Source organism: Planococcus citri, chromosome 3 (genome assembly GCF_950023065.1).
Source record: "Planococcus citri chromosome 3, ihPlaCitr1.1, whole genome shotgun sequence".
NCBI classification, from domain to species: domain Eukaryota; kingdom Metazoa; phylum Arthropoda; class Insecta; order Hemiptera; family Pseudococcidae; genus Planococcus; species Planococcus citri.
In genome coordinates this window covers 47,086,989-47,099,630 of record NC_088679.1, presented here as the reverse complement: position 1 = coordinate 47,099,630, position 12,642 = coordinate 47,086,989, and the positions used below count along the sequence as shown (strand labels likewise).

At 32.1% G+C, this 12,642-nt stretch overlaps 2 protein-coding genes across 4 annotated transcripts in view; one reads left to right on the top strand and one right to left on the bottom strand.

Annotated features, from left to right (window-relative positions):
* LOC135840062 (uncharacterized) overlaps nt 1–10,778 on the bottom strand; it is a 39,035-nt gene extending 28,257 nt beyond the window's left edge. The window contains exons 1-2 of one of the 3 annotated variants that reach the window (XM_065356393.1): nt 10,358–10,778; nt 3,225–3,293 (exon numbers count right to left, since the gene is read on the bottom strand). Coding sequence is in view for 1 of the 3 variants with exons in the window: in XM_065356392.1 (XP_065212464.1) it covers nt 10,358–10,367 (10 nt within the window). In the remaining 2 variants the exon portion in view is untranslated. The remainder of the gene's footprint in view (nt 1–3,224; nt 3,294–10,357) is intronic. The other 2 variants (XM_065356394.1, XM_065356392.1) reach the window with 2 other exon arrangements.
* Nucleotides 1–12,642, top strand: part of LOC135840049 (midasin) — a 78,892-nt gene that overhangs the window by 41,661 nt on the left and 24,589 nt on the right. The window lies entirely within an intron of this gene.

The following is a 12,642-nucleotide window of genomic DNA, read 5'->3' as shown; positions in this document are numbered from 1 at the left end:
CTAGGTATATCTTGCTTGTTCTAAAATTTTAAAAAAAAAAGAAAACTTCGAAAGTAGGTATTCAAAATTTTACGTCCATGCCTTCACGTGGGCACATACTTATCACTTTATTTTTTTCATCTTTTTTGAGAGGAAGAGGGTTTTTTGTTTTGCTCTGCAAGTCTACATTTTTGATATATTCGTACACTATTTGCTCGAAATACCACCTTCCAGACAAAGTTCAGTCGCGTTGGGTCCTTTTAAAAAAACAAATAAATATATGACATAGTTATTTGGTTTATACCTTCGGAAAATTTTATTTCCCCTCCTCGCCCGAAAAAATAGGATGGCAAAATTACTTGGTTTGAACCCAACTATCCCTCTTCAAGAAAAAATCGTTGCACCAGCACTGATTAGATTGGAGTACATATTTGGTACTTTCCATTTAGGAACTGAATTATTAAATATTCGATTCGTTAAATGTGATTCATGGTACCTATACTTAGACCTACCTACGTAAATTGAAATTTATCTGCCGAATTGAGATGTTTTTATCTAGCACCATGCTCAATACATTTCTACGTTCGAATTTCCAAAAATCCTTCAGTAGGTATATGAGATGGTTCGTCGGTACCTATTTTTTACCTCAAATTTTTCTATCAATGCAACAAAAACTATTCCATTGGTTAACTCGAACTAAAAGTGAATGAAATTACATAGATTCCTACAATTCGACTAGGATTTTTTCGAGCTTCTCTCTACTGTTTTGTAAAGTAGCTTAAACATACGATTAATTTTGCTCTAAACTGTACGGGAGAGGAAGACGAACGTATTATTGAACTTGAAACAGGCGATTGAGGCGATTTAAAATATGTAAATGAATGATATAGAATTCAAAAAGTTCAAAGTGGGTTACATTTTTATGGTGAAAGTAAAGTTTAAAATATTAAAGCTAACATTTTTTTGAAAAAATTACGTCAAAGATTCGTTTTTTTCTCTTTTTAGAAAACATGTTTTCAAAATGGGATTCAAAATTGCTCTGGAAAGCACAGGGGTTCTTGATGTCGAACCGAACTCAAAAAAATTCTAGCTAAGGATTCAATCATCGTAGACAGATTATAAGTATTGTTTAAAGAACTCACTCTTCACTCTTCACTCTTCACTTCAGCCCTTTGGATTCAAAAATTAAGAAAACTTTCGCACTTGAATTCTAGGCGAGTTGCGTATTCGCCGAATTGAAACTGTGTTAACATTTATGAAACACCGCGTATAAAACTGTTGTTGATGTTATGATTCAAATTTTAACACTATTATTGGTTATAGGGAATCATTTGTTTTTTTATACACTCAGTTGTGGATTTTTTTGAAAGTTCCATTTGGTTTGATTTTAGTTCTAAGGGTTATTTCAACGTTTGGAAATGGCCCTGGGGAACCATCGCTGTCTTGTAAATGGTCAAGAAGTGCTTCAACGTGTTCTTTTCGTTTAAGCACATACCTAGGACCTACCTACTTACCTACTTTTTTCTGTTGAAATTCATGCTACAATTTGATGTACTTTGAAAGCTATTAGTTTTTGTAGAATTTCTTCGTAAATAACGCGAATTATCGAGGTGATGAGGAATACAAATAATAAAATCGTGACATGAGTTAGAAATAAAAACTTGTTTGAGTTCGAAAAAAAAAATTACCAGTAATGTGTCTGTCATACCAGCACGTTGCGTAAATCGTGATCTTTGGTTTAAAATGGTACCGAAGAGTGTGTGAGAGAGAGAGAGAAAATGCATTTTTGATTTCAATATGACGCAGTATGGTGTGGAAGTATTCTTAGCACGAAATATTATTCCGGAAACTTTTTGATAAATATTTTTCGAGTACAAAAAGGAGGAAACTATAAAAACAGCAACGTTTGTCGTAGAGGTAATATGTAAAAAGAAAAGACTACATTTTGCTGTAAATTATATCGGTGTACTAGTAGTAGGACTTGTTAGGAGTTTGTTAACGGCATAGAATACGTACAAGAAACAAATATTGCGGACTTTTTGAGAATGGAAAGAAACATACTTGTAATTTCAGCCGTATAGTCGTCGTTCTTTAAATTGCTACGCTGGATTCTCTCTCGTTAAATTAGACTCTTAACTGGGGTGTTTTAACGAGGCGATTTTTATATTATATTTATAGGAGTTGTTTGTTCGTTGCTTTTTGTGTAAAAAATACCTACCTAAATTATAATTTGAATTTCAATGATATTGTGTTGAATAGGTGCCTACACATCGTGTGGTATCAACTTTGCCTATGTGGTAGTGGTCGGAAGAAAAGCTTTTGTTAATTTTCACATTGTGTTGCTTACAATTCAGACTAAAGTTGTAAGCGCGATATGTGTGATTTTTTTGAATTGTTTTTCGCCCCGAAATTCTTTCAATTTCGTTCGAATTTTTCACCTTTGTTGTTTATAGTTTATCGCTGCTATGTATTTACGAATAAAACGGTACATGGGTGGAATTTATTCGATTGTGATATTGAATTTCTATTCGTTTACTTCTCGTGTAGAAATTTTCTCAGATTAGAGTCGAGGGTTTTGAAAAATATTTTGCCCAGTTAAACACCCTGGTGGTCTGATGTGATCTTGTTTATGAGGATAGATTGGAAGTTGTGAAAAGTAGTGGCTTTTATGTTATGAGCATGCAAGTGTAACCTACTAGTGATAGTGAAAGAAGGTTGTGATTTTCTGTAAAATTCATGCAAAACAAATTGAAAATGGTGTACAGTATAGATAACTAAAACTACTGTGATGAGTGCTGGTAGTTGTGTGAAAAGCGAACATCTCTCTTATCATGTTATCATACAGAGTGAAATAATATACATATTGAAAAGTTGCATTATCCGGAGAATATTATTGGAAATTTGGAGTCCGCTGAATCAAAGGAAGGATGAGAAGTCAATTGTAAAAAGATTATCTGACATAATAATATACCTAGATAAAAATTTAGAACTCCTCACCATTTTTTTTAAACACCTCGAATTTATCAAAAATTAATATAAAGTGATGGAAAAATTTTTAACCGCAACAACATGGAACATCTGTAGAAAAATTTTGCAGTACTTATCCAGTTTACAATTTTTTCTGATATTAATCGATTTTTCTTAGCTATCTGTACTCATTCTTCTTTCACTCAAATTCCATTAGATTAATCAAGTATGTGCAGGGATTTAAAAAAATCTGATATTTGATATCAGTAAATACATACCTACTTACGTTTCAACTCCTTTTCATGTTATTTGTATTCAAATTTCTAATTGAGATAATGCCAGTGCTCCTGGAATGAGATAAAAAAAAATTATGGGTGTTAAAATCCGCACTCTGTGTGTAATTTTTCCTGATGAGATTTTATTGGGGCATCGCATCATATTGAAACATTTTGTCTTTGATGATATGATATATAATTCAAAAAAATCTACAATTTTATCAATTGGCATAAATTATTTTGTTGGATATTCTGCATAGGATCCTTATTGTTTGGATAAAAAAAGAACGTTTTGTTAATGTACGTAAAATTGTGTTAATTTTTTTGTGATGTGTAGAACGAGTGTGGTAGTAAAAGCTAAAAATCACTTAATGAAAAAAAAACCTTGGAAAACAATGTTGTTAACATAGAATTGTTGAATGTGTATTTCTGTGCTGTTTGTGTGTTTGTTGCATTAATGAGGTAAAATACGTACTCGTATGTGCAGGTTGCAATGAAACGAGTAATCAGAAAATTTGAATCTTTAATAAGCTAATGCAGTTTTTCTAATAAATTATTTAACGAACAAAGCTGCAAATATTCCTACAACGTTCCGACGAGTTTTATGCTGTAAAATTTACATTAAGAAAAAAAAATTGGCACGGTTGATGATTTTACTCGATTCAAATTTGAATATGTTCGAAATGCAGAACCTATCGTTCATTGTCGAGGTTTAAGATACCGTAAACGGTAATCATATTTGCTTTCTACTTGCTATTATATATCGTATTTCCGATTTTCAAATGCATTCAGAAGTCAATGAGGCGAAAATTGAACGAACTTTAACTTGTTTTTCGTATCCTATGACCGTAAAAGCCAAAATAAAAGAGAAAAAAATTGAGTAATAAATCACGATTGTAAAAAAGAAGGTACATATATCAAAGTGCATATGACGTGAATTTCCGAACATCGTCTATTGCCCGAAGAATTTCTCATTACGAATAAGTTTTGCGACAAAATAAAACAAAAGGCTGGCCTTTTCGGCTTGGAACATGAGACATTCTCGTAAAAACGATTTTGCTTTGAAAATATAGTATTAAAAGGAATAAAATTGAATCAATAAACTTCATCAGCTATCATAGTGTTTATGTATTGCTTTCATTGTACCAGTTTCGAGGTAAAAGTGAGAGAGAATTTTTTTTCACGAAAGTGAATTTCATACGAGGACAAACGAAACTTTTCACGTAGGTATCAAATTATTGGAAGAATTTCAAACATAAGTTTAGTTTATCGAGATTCATTTAGGTAGATATTTTTTTGTCGTAGGTTGATTTATATTTTACTCAGGTACTTTGTGATTCTCGGAGGTATTGGGATTAGGAAATTAGATTCCTCGGAGAATTTCTTTTCCAGATCAATGTCATTTCACGGTGGAAATTTGTAAATCCGGCGCAAATTGTTTTCTTTTTATTAGCTGTCGTTTCAAGGGTCTACCTGAACTTTATATTTTCGACCGAATCTACTCTATACAGAAATTGAATTTGTCGATGTGTTAGATCAAGTACACCGTTTAATCATCCATTTTGGCACCTTTTACCTAATCCAAACCGGAAGGAAACTTATCGTGTTTCATAATTGAAATAATACCCTTTGAGCTTATATTCGCAGATTGGTTGAGAAAAATCTCACCCAAGCCAAGAATGGTATGATAATGTTTACGTTCTTCGAAATCCGGTCGGTCGGTTTCGCCACCGAAGGCGAATTCTAGTATCAATTTGTGCAATAAGTTTGGTTGCAAATTTAAGCGAAAGCTTCGATTTACTTTTGCTGATAGATAAGGTAGAGGTACCTTTACCTCTTATATAGTATTATATGATGTAAGTCGGTAAACTTTACACAAGTTTTGTTTCTTATGGTTAGATAAGAAAACCATGTACATTACTGGGATCCTTTCTTGTTTCGAAATAACAATTCGTTTTTCAAACTGCACCGATTCGATATCGATGGAATGTTTCTTTCATGAAATTATATAAGTAAGGTAAGGTATATAATGTCGACGGTGTCGAAGTTATTTTAATTGTATATTTTCCTCTTAAAGATCGTCGTTGTTGTGAAAATCTACCTATATCTACAGCCCAGTATGGATGAAAATTTTGCTACCTATATTTTGATTATCTTAACGAATACCTACCTACTGCTAATATTACTTATAGGTATCTCATTCAGTCAACGAGATAGATATACATAATTTCTAGTATTGTAATTTACATCCTGGAAATTACTTTTCGTACCGTCGACACAGCATCGATCGCTATCTTTAAAATGAGCTCGAAACGTGAAGTGAAGGAATTGCTCGAAGAATACGCATTTCAGGCGGGTTTCGTATGAATTTTTGATGCGATTTCGAGTAATTAACCGGCGTATTTCTTAATATCTTCACTTCATTCGGTTATAAGACGCCCAAGCTTGTGCTTATCGGCGTCTGGTTCCTGATTGTTCTAACCTAAGTTTTTCCTTAACTGCAATTAAAAGTTTGTTAAATTAATTAAATTACTAACTAAATTTGAATCAAGTCGTTGAAAATTGTCACTGTTCCTTTTTCTTCTCGCGTTATATTCAACATAGGTTGTTTGCGTTTATTAAGTACTCGCTGGTGACCATACCTGCTGTGTTAAAAAGTCTAATTATGACACGTAGTTTTGCGCGTGTACGTGGCTTAGATGTATTTTATTAATCGAGTCGAGTTAAAATTTAGCCAAAAGTGTTATAGGTACGTGCTGTTGTTGACTCGAGTTTATGAATTAATATTTTAACGTTATCGCGAAGCATTAAACATATTATCGTAAATTAACGAAAATAAACTTCAAGCTTTTAATCTCTCTTAGGATGCCAACCGGAGACGCAGGTGAGTGTCATGTCGAATCGCCATTTTAAAAAAACGATAATTTTGAATCAAAATCATATTCTGCCTGTGTCTATACGTAAATTTCTGGTGTTGTTTTTCCTTCAAATCATTCTTTGAGAATCATCGTGATATTTTAAAGATGTTAATAAAATTGCATAACCAGTTTGCCGCAAATAACACGAATTCTCATCCTTCATGACTTATTGTTATCAACTGGGCCCAAAAGTAGCTCGGTATTTTTATTTTTTTCAATTTTTTATGAATTAGTTTTTACGATTTGGTAAAAAATGAGAAGAGGAGCCTTGTAATTTTGACGTATTCGCGATTTCTTACGAAGCAGCGACCTTTGTTGGTTCGGAACGAATCTGCTTACAGAATTACCAAGAGAATGAATAGTACAAAAAAAATTGGTTTCTTAAATTGGTTTTCTTCTGAGTATTTTTTGTACCTTTTGAGTTCATTTTAATTCCGATTTTGATTTTATTTTTTTTAGAAAATTTTCAGATGAAGAAGAATAATAATAATATGTACTTATATATTTTTAAAAAATGGTTACAAGTTCGTGAGATTAGTGGTTTAATTCAAGATATTTTGAACCTTCTAAATCCTTTTTTCATATCTTTTTCGAAAAACTGCAAAGAAGGGTGACAGGGGGTGGGAGAGGGGGATGACAAATCCCGAAACTTTTCGAATTCTTAGGATGACACGTTTAAATCGATGTTTCAACTTCCTGTGTTCATTTTGACGAGTTCATAAAGAAAATGTTTTCTGGCTTAGTTTTAAATTTCCAATTCTTTCATTTGAATGTGTACTGTACTTATTGCTTTTTTCGTATAGATAGACAAAGTCGTAAGTCATAGCTGTTACAAAATTGTTACTATATAGCCATAAACAATTTATTAAACTCCAAATTGGGTTTGGTAGAGACAGTCCTATGTTAAAATTTTACTGATTTGGTGTTTGAAGTGATTGAACTAATTATTACTCGTTTATTATCTCTCCTCTTCCTCGTGGATTATTTTTAAAATTTTATCATGAGGTGAATTGAGGAATGGACATCCCCGATTTGATACTTATTGTTCGCAAGATTTTAAAAAAACGGAACTTGACTTTTAAAAGTAAAATGATGAATGTAGGAGGAAATTGCCCTGAAATAATTCAAAATGAAAAATAATTTTCATAGAATTAATCTAGAAATTGTCTTGCTGAGAAATTCTTTCGGATTTGTAAATTTGATTTCTGGGCTATATGAACCAGCTCAAGGAATTTTATTAGCAACGTAATAAATTTTACCGAAAATTTTTGCATTTTACTACATCACACAAATATTATTATCAAGAATGAAAAAATCCAAGTGGATTTCTTTTCATGGGGTTTATCAAAAACGGTAAAAAACCGATTTTAGGATTCGTTTCTCATCAAATAATTTTATTTGAAAAATGTCTTTGAAAAATGGTATGCCCGGGAGAAATACAGTGTGTAATACTTTTCACACAATTCGTAAAAATAACCGCTCGTTTTACTAGTCATAATTTTCTCTTAGCATCGTCATTCGTCTTATTTTCTGCGGTATATTATGTATCAACGAACGAAAGCACATACATTCGACGATATATGTATTTTCCTATGTATACGTTCTTACGAACAAGATACTCGTACAATGGGTAGAGTAATAATTCCTACAGTTGAAATGATTGTGAAGAAAAGTGCACTGGGGTTAGGAGGAAATGTCGTAAATGTTTCATCGACGAAATCGCGTATATCATTTTGATGAAGTAAACATTTTTGATGGTTTGATTATTGCAAAATTTATGAGAGCTGTTGGCCAGTTGTAAACACTTTGTAGTCGGTCGTGCGAGATTTAATTTCGTATTTCGTGACATCTCCGAGTTTATGATGAGCTAAATACATAACGAAAGTAATATCGAGTTGTTTTTTTTTCTTCGAAAATGTCTATTTTTCATAGTCACGTCGTTAGATATAAAATTATTTCGTTAATTGTCATTCTATGAGAGTAAATGTGTTTCTTTTATTTGTACAGAAAAAATAAACTATAGCGCTGCGGTAACGTCATTTTTCCTCCCTTTTTAATGACGGAAATGGCAAATTCAATTTAGTTTGTAAAAATTGAAAATGAGCCGAGTTTTGCGGAAAAAGAAAAGTGAAAATAAATAGAAATTTAAAAAAGACGTCGGCAAATTTGTTCTTTTCATTAAAATCATAGCATTTCTTGTTTAAGTTTTTTCATTTTTGCCAAGAATATCATCTCTTTTTTTTCTCGTGAAAACGGTCGTATTTTGAATGAATTTTCGTTTTGAATAAAACATAATGGAAATCGAGGGTTTTGAGCTTATATCAACCGTGTGTTTTAAAGGTGAAGAGGGGTAAGTGGTTTTTACTTAACAGTTGATCAGTTTTTAATTTTTTTTTTTTTGCGGATTTATAAGTTTGTATGGAATTGATCAATAAACACAACTGAATTTTTAATAACTCATTTTAATAAGGGAATGGTCAGAAGATTAACGATTGGAATGAAACTTTTTTTGTTCATCCTTTGCGCTGAAAGTATTCGCTGACTTTCATTTCCTAGTGGTTACGATCACTTGTTTGGTTTATAGTTTGTGGATGTGTTTGTTTACTTTTTTTTTTTTTTTGAATTTTTATAGGGAGAGGATCTAATATCAAAATTGTGTAAAAATTGAATCATCTTCCGTATTAAGTAGCATTTACACTTAATCATTCTTTCTCTGCTTTAATTTTTTTAAAAGTATTGTTCTTGAATAAAATATTTTAGAAAAATAATAATATCTTCCAATGTTACGAATTTGTTGAATTTTCGTTTCGTTTTGCTTTCTTTGTCACGTCTTGACTGATATGAAGAAACGACTTGTCAATTTTAATGTGTTTCTGCTCGATGAAATGCTGCATCTTGCAGTTACGTTGAGTTGATAACAAATTTCTTTAAATATTTTATCGTTGCAAGTGCTACTTATTTCTGTTTGAAAAAGTTACCACTTACGGTAATAAAAAATTTAAATAATTTCAAATGAATTAATAACTCAGTCGCGAAGATGGTTTAAAATTCTTCTTATTGATTTTTGTTTTTCACTTATTAACGAGTTCGCATTCTTGAATTAGATAGAAAGTACCGGTTCGTATATTTTGTTTCATTTTTCTCGAGAATAGGTAATGGATGTAGAGATTTAAGCTATTGTTCAGTGTAGTAATTCTGAAGACTCCTCTATTTAAAATCACGTTTGTATTTTTTTTTAAATGAGAAACGAATATTATTTGAAACGTTTCCTTTGTAGAAATTATAATAATACTGTATATGTATAGGACATAGGTAGATACCTACTATTTGTATTTTTCAAAAAATAGTGCCTTGTCTATGAAATTTCCTTTTGGAAAAATAAAAGTACCTGCAAGTGACGAAAATTCAACATGAAAAATGGATAATGATGGCGAAAAAGTTAATTTGTCCCCCAGGTAATACACCTGTAAAATAATATTCCGCCTTCGAATATTTTTCCTCGTTTTTGGGACTTATTTTAAAAGCAAATTGTAAGGTTTACGAAGTGCAAAAGTCATATTTTATGAAAAGGGTGATAATTTAGCCGAAAACACAAATTTGCACCGGTAAAAGGTTAATCTTGGAAGGCTTATTACCATAAGATAGCGGCGGTAGCGTAATATTAAAGCATTTCTCAGATGTAGCAAAAATATCATTTTTTTCGAATGTACTTACGTACCAGCATCCAAGTTATATACGAGATGATGAAATAGCGTGAGGGTTAAATATCTCGTTTTTTATTCGCACCAGTATTTTGCCAAAACGGATTCTCAGCAAAAAAGGAATTAATTTTTATGACAGTGAGAGAAATACGAAGGTGAAAATAATTGATCGCTGGCAAGTGGTTTTTTTTCAGGAAATGTTGGACTTTGAATTTTTGTATACAATTTTGAGAGTATATACGATATGCATTTTGTACACATTGCGTATACGACAACACTATCGCTATTTCTCTGGGTTAAATATGCGGGCTAAATGATATATGATGCGAGCTGACAACGGCCCTCGAGATAAAATACCGTACGATTGAAAAGTTTCGATGAATTATTGCTAGCCTTTCGCTGGTAAATGGTTTTTGATTCCGTTACCGCGTGTATATTATTGTTGCTTCACACGCGCCAATCCACGTGAAATGTAATTTTTTCATATTACAATATTTATACCTATGTTGATAATTACCTGCGGCCATTTTCGTACCGGTGATTATTTTCTTTTTGAAATTGCAAAAATACTCAAGTCACCATTTTTATTGTAATTAATGATGATTTATCAGTAGGAATTTTAATGCACTGAGTTATGCGAAAAATAACACTCATCACGATCGAAATTTGGTAATTCACTTCATTTGCGATTAATCTCGAATCAGAAAAATAAGGCACTTGTTGATTTTTATTCGTTTAATTTTTTACTATCGACGAAATCGTAGTCAAATACGCGCGTCTAATAACGAATTTGCGGACACCTTTGTCGTTAGGTGAAACGAGTTATGAATGAACATTTTGCCAGCATGTTCGCGATTTCGTCGTCTACCGCACTCAAGTTTACGTAATATTCGCACGCAAGCGTGTGTTTCGACGTTGTTTCAAGAAGTTTTAGTTTTTCCAACTGTTTTGCTTACACGACAATGTGAAAGAATATCTTTTTCTGCGGCTTTCTACGTGTAGTATTTTGTTGAAAGTACCTTTGTTTGGAATTTGCAAGAATGCCAAGATAGCGGATTTTCGATTTTATTCAAATCACTCGCATCTCTTCAAAATTGTCAAGGGAAAAAATGTTTTTTTTCTTTCTTCAAATTGATCGTTTTTAATGCTTACCTATGACAGTAAATGATTGAGATCTGGCTGATATTTGTTAAATAATTACGATGATTTCATTTTTAAACATTTCAATGATTCTCAGGTACCTGTTGAAATAGTTTCAAGAGTATTAGGTCGTTATAATTTTTTTTTTGATTTTTTACTGAAAAAAAATTGGAAAGAAGTGATTTAGTTAAATTCCACTTTAATGGGAATGAAACGGGAAGGGAAAGTCAAAAAAGAAAATTAGTGGATATCAATGGTACTATTTTGGAATTTGACTACTTCGATGCAAATTTTGCTGTCCAAACGCTTGCTGGAGGCTCCGAAATTGCTTAATAAAACTATCTCTATTCAACTCAGAAGTCGAAAATGAAACATAGGTATACTATACTGAATTTCAGTTTTTTTCGTCAGATGGACGGGTACTATAGGATGTATAGTGAGTGAATTTTTTTAAATTTTAAATTATAAAATATTGTTGGAGAAATGAACAGTTTCGACCAAGAACTGCTCAAAACGATTCGAAAGTGTTTTCAATCGTTTGAGGGGCCCGAAAATAGGATGCATCCCACAGCTTTCCAAGTCAATTTGATAAAATTTAAATTTTTTTCGCGTTTTTGGCCCTTTAATTTTTAAAAATTCACCAAAAATTGAAAAATCTCTGCAGCGCTTGAAATTTTTAATAGTGACGTATGTTTGCATGCTCTTTTGATTTAGCTCAGTCTGGTTCGAAAATTTTTCTATCGGTGGGGTACTTCTCTTGCTAGAACAAGTGAAGTAGGTCTGGTGTTTTTTAAAAGAAAAAACCTAAAATGTTGATTTCTAAAATTTGTAATACTTAGAAAATGAAGTAGGAAGTTTCTTGGTACAATTTTGTTCAACGAACTTGAAAATTGAAATTTTTTTTGGTTTATTCGAAAGAAGAGCCTCTCTACATAACTTGAATTACGATACACTCGAATTTGTTGAACCATTTTTTGAAAAAATGGACTAGGAAAAAAAATCAAAGTCGGTCTTGCTTGAAGCTATTGAGTATTGAGGGGTATAGGTACGAAGAGTGAATGAATCTATCGAGAGAGGGAGGTGAAAACAATCAGTGATAATCGAAAATATAAATGCTCAATCCGGTTTCCCAACAAAATCTGCTTCAGGTATTGTGGGTGATTCTTTGTTCAAAAAAGTAAAAAACCGAATTTCAAAAGTTTCTACGCGGATTCTGTGATTCTCCAATTTGGTTTTTAATCGGAACTCGAATTACGGATAAGTTTCTCAATCGAAAACATCTTTTGTTTTAGAATTTCTTCTACACAGTTATTTAGTAGAGGGGGAGGGGTACATACATTTTTTCAAGACACAAGTAAAACCTCAGAAAATAGAGCAGATGGGCAAATATCAGTCGCAAAATTGCTTTCAGTTCGATCGAACAGATTTATAATTGAGACCTTAGTGAAAGGTCGAGACAATATTGGGTGTTGTTTTTTTTTTTTTTTTGCAAGCATTATTAAATCATCTTTAAGAATAGCAAACTTCGGAACATCTTTTTAATTAAGACCAACCGTCTCGACTCTTGTGAAAATACATTTTCATAGCACAACATTACGTCGAAGTAATTCTTTAGAATTGTACGAAAATAATGTAAACACCTCGAAACAACGAAGGCTACTT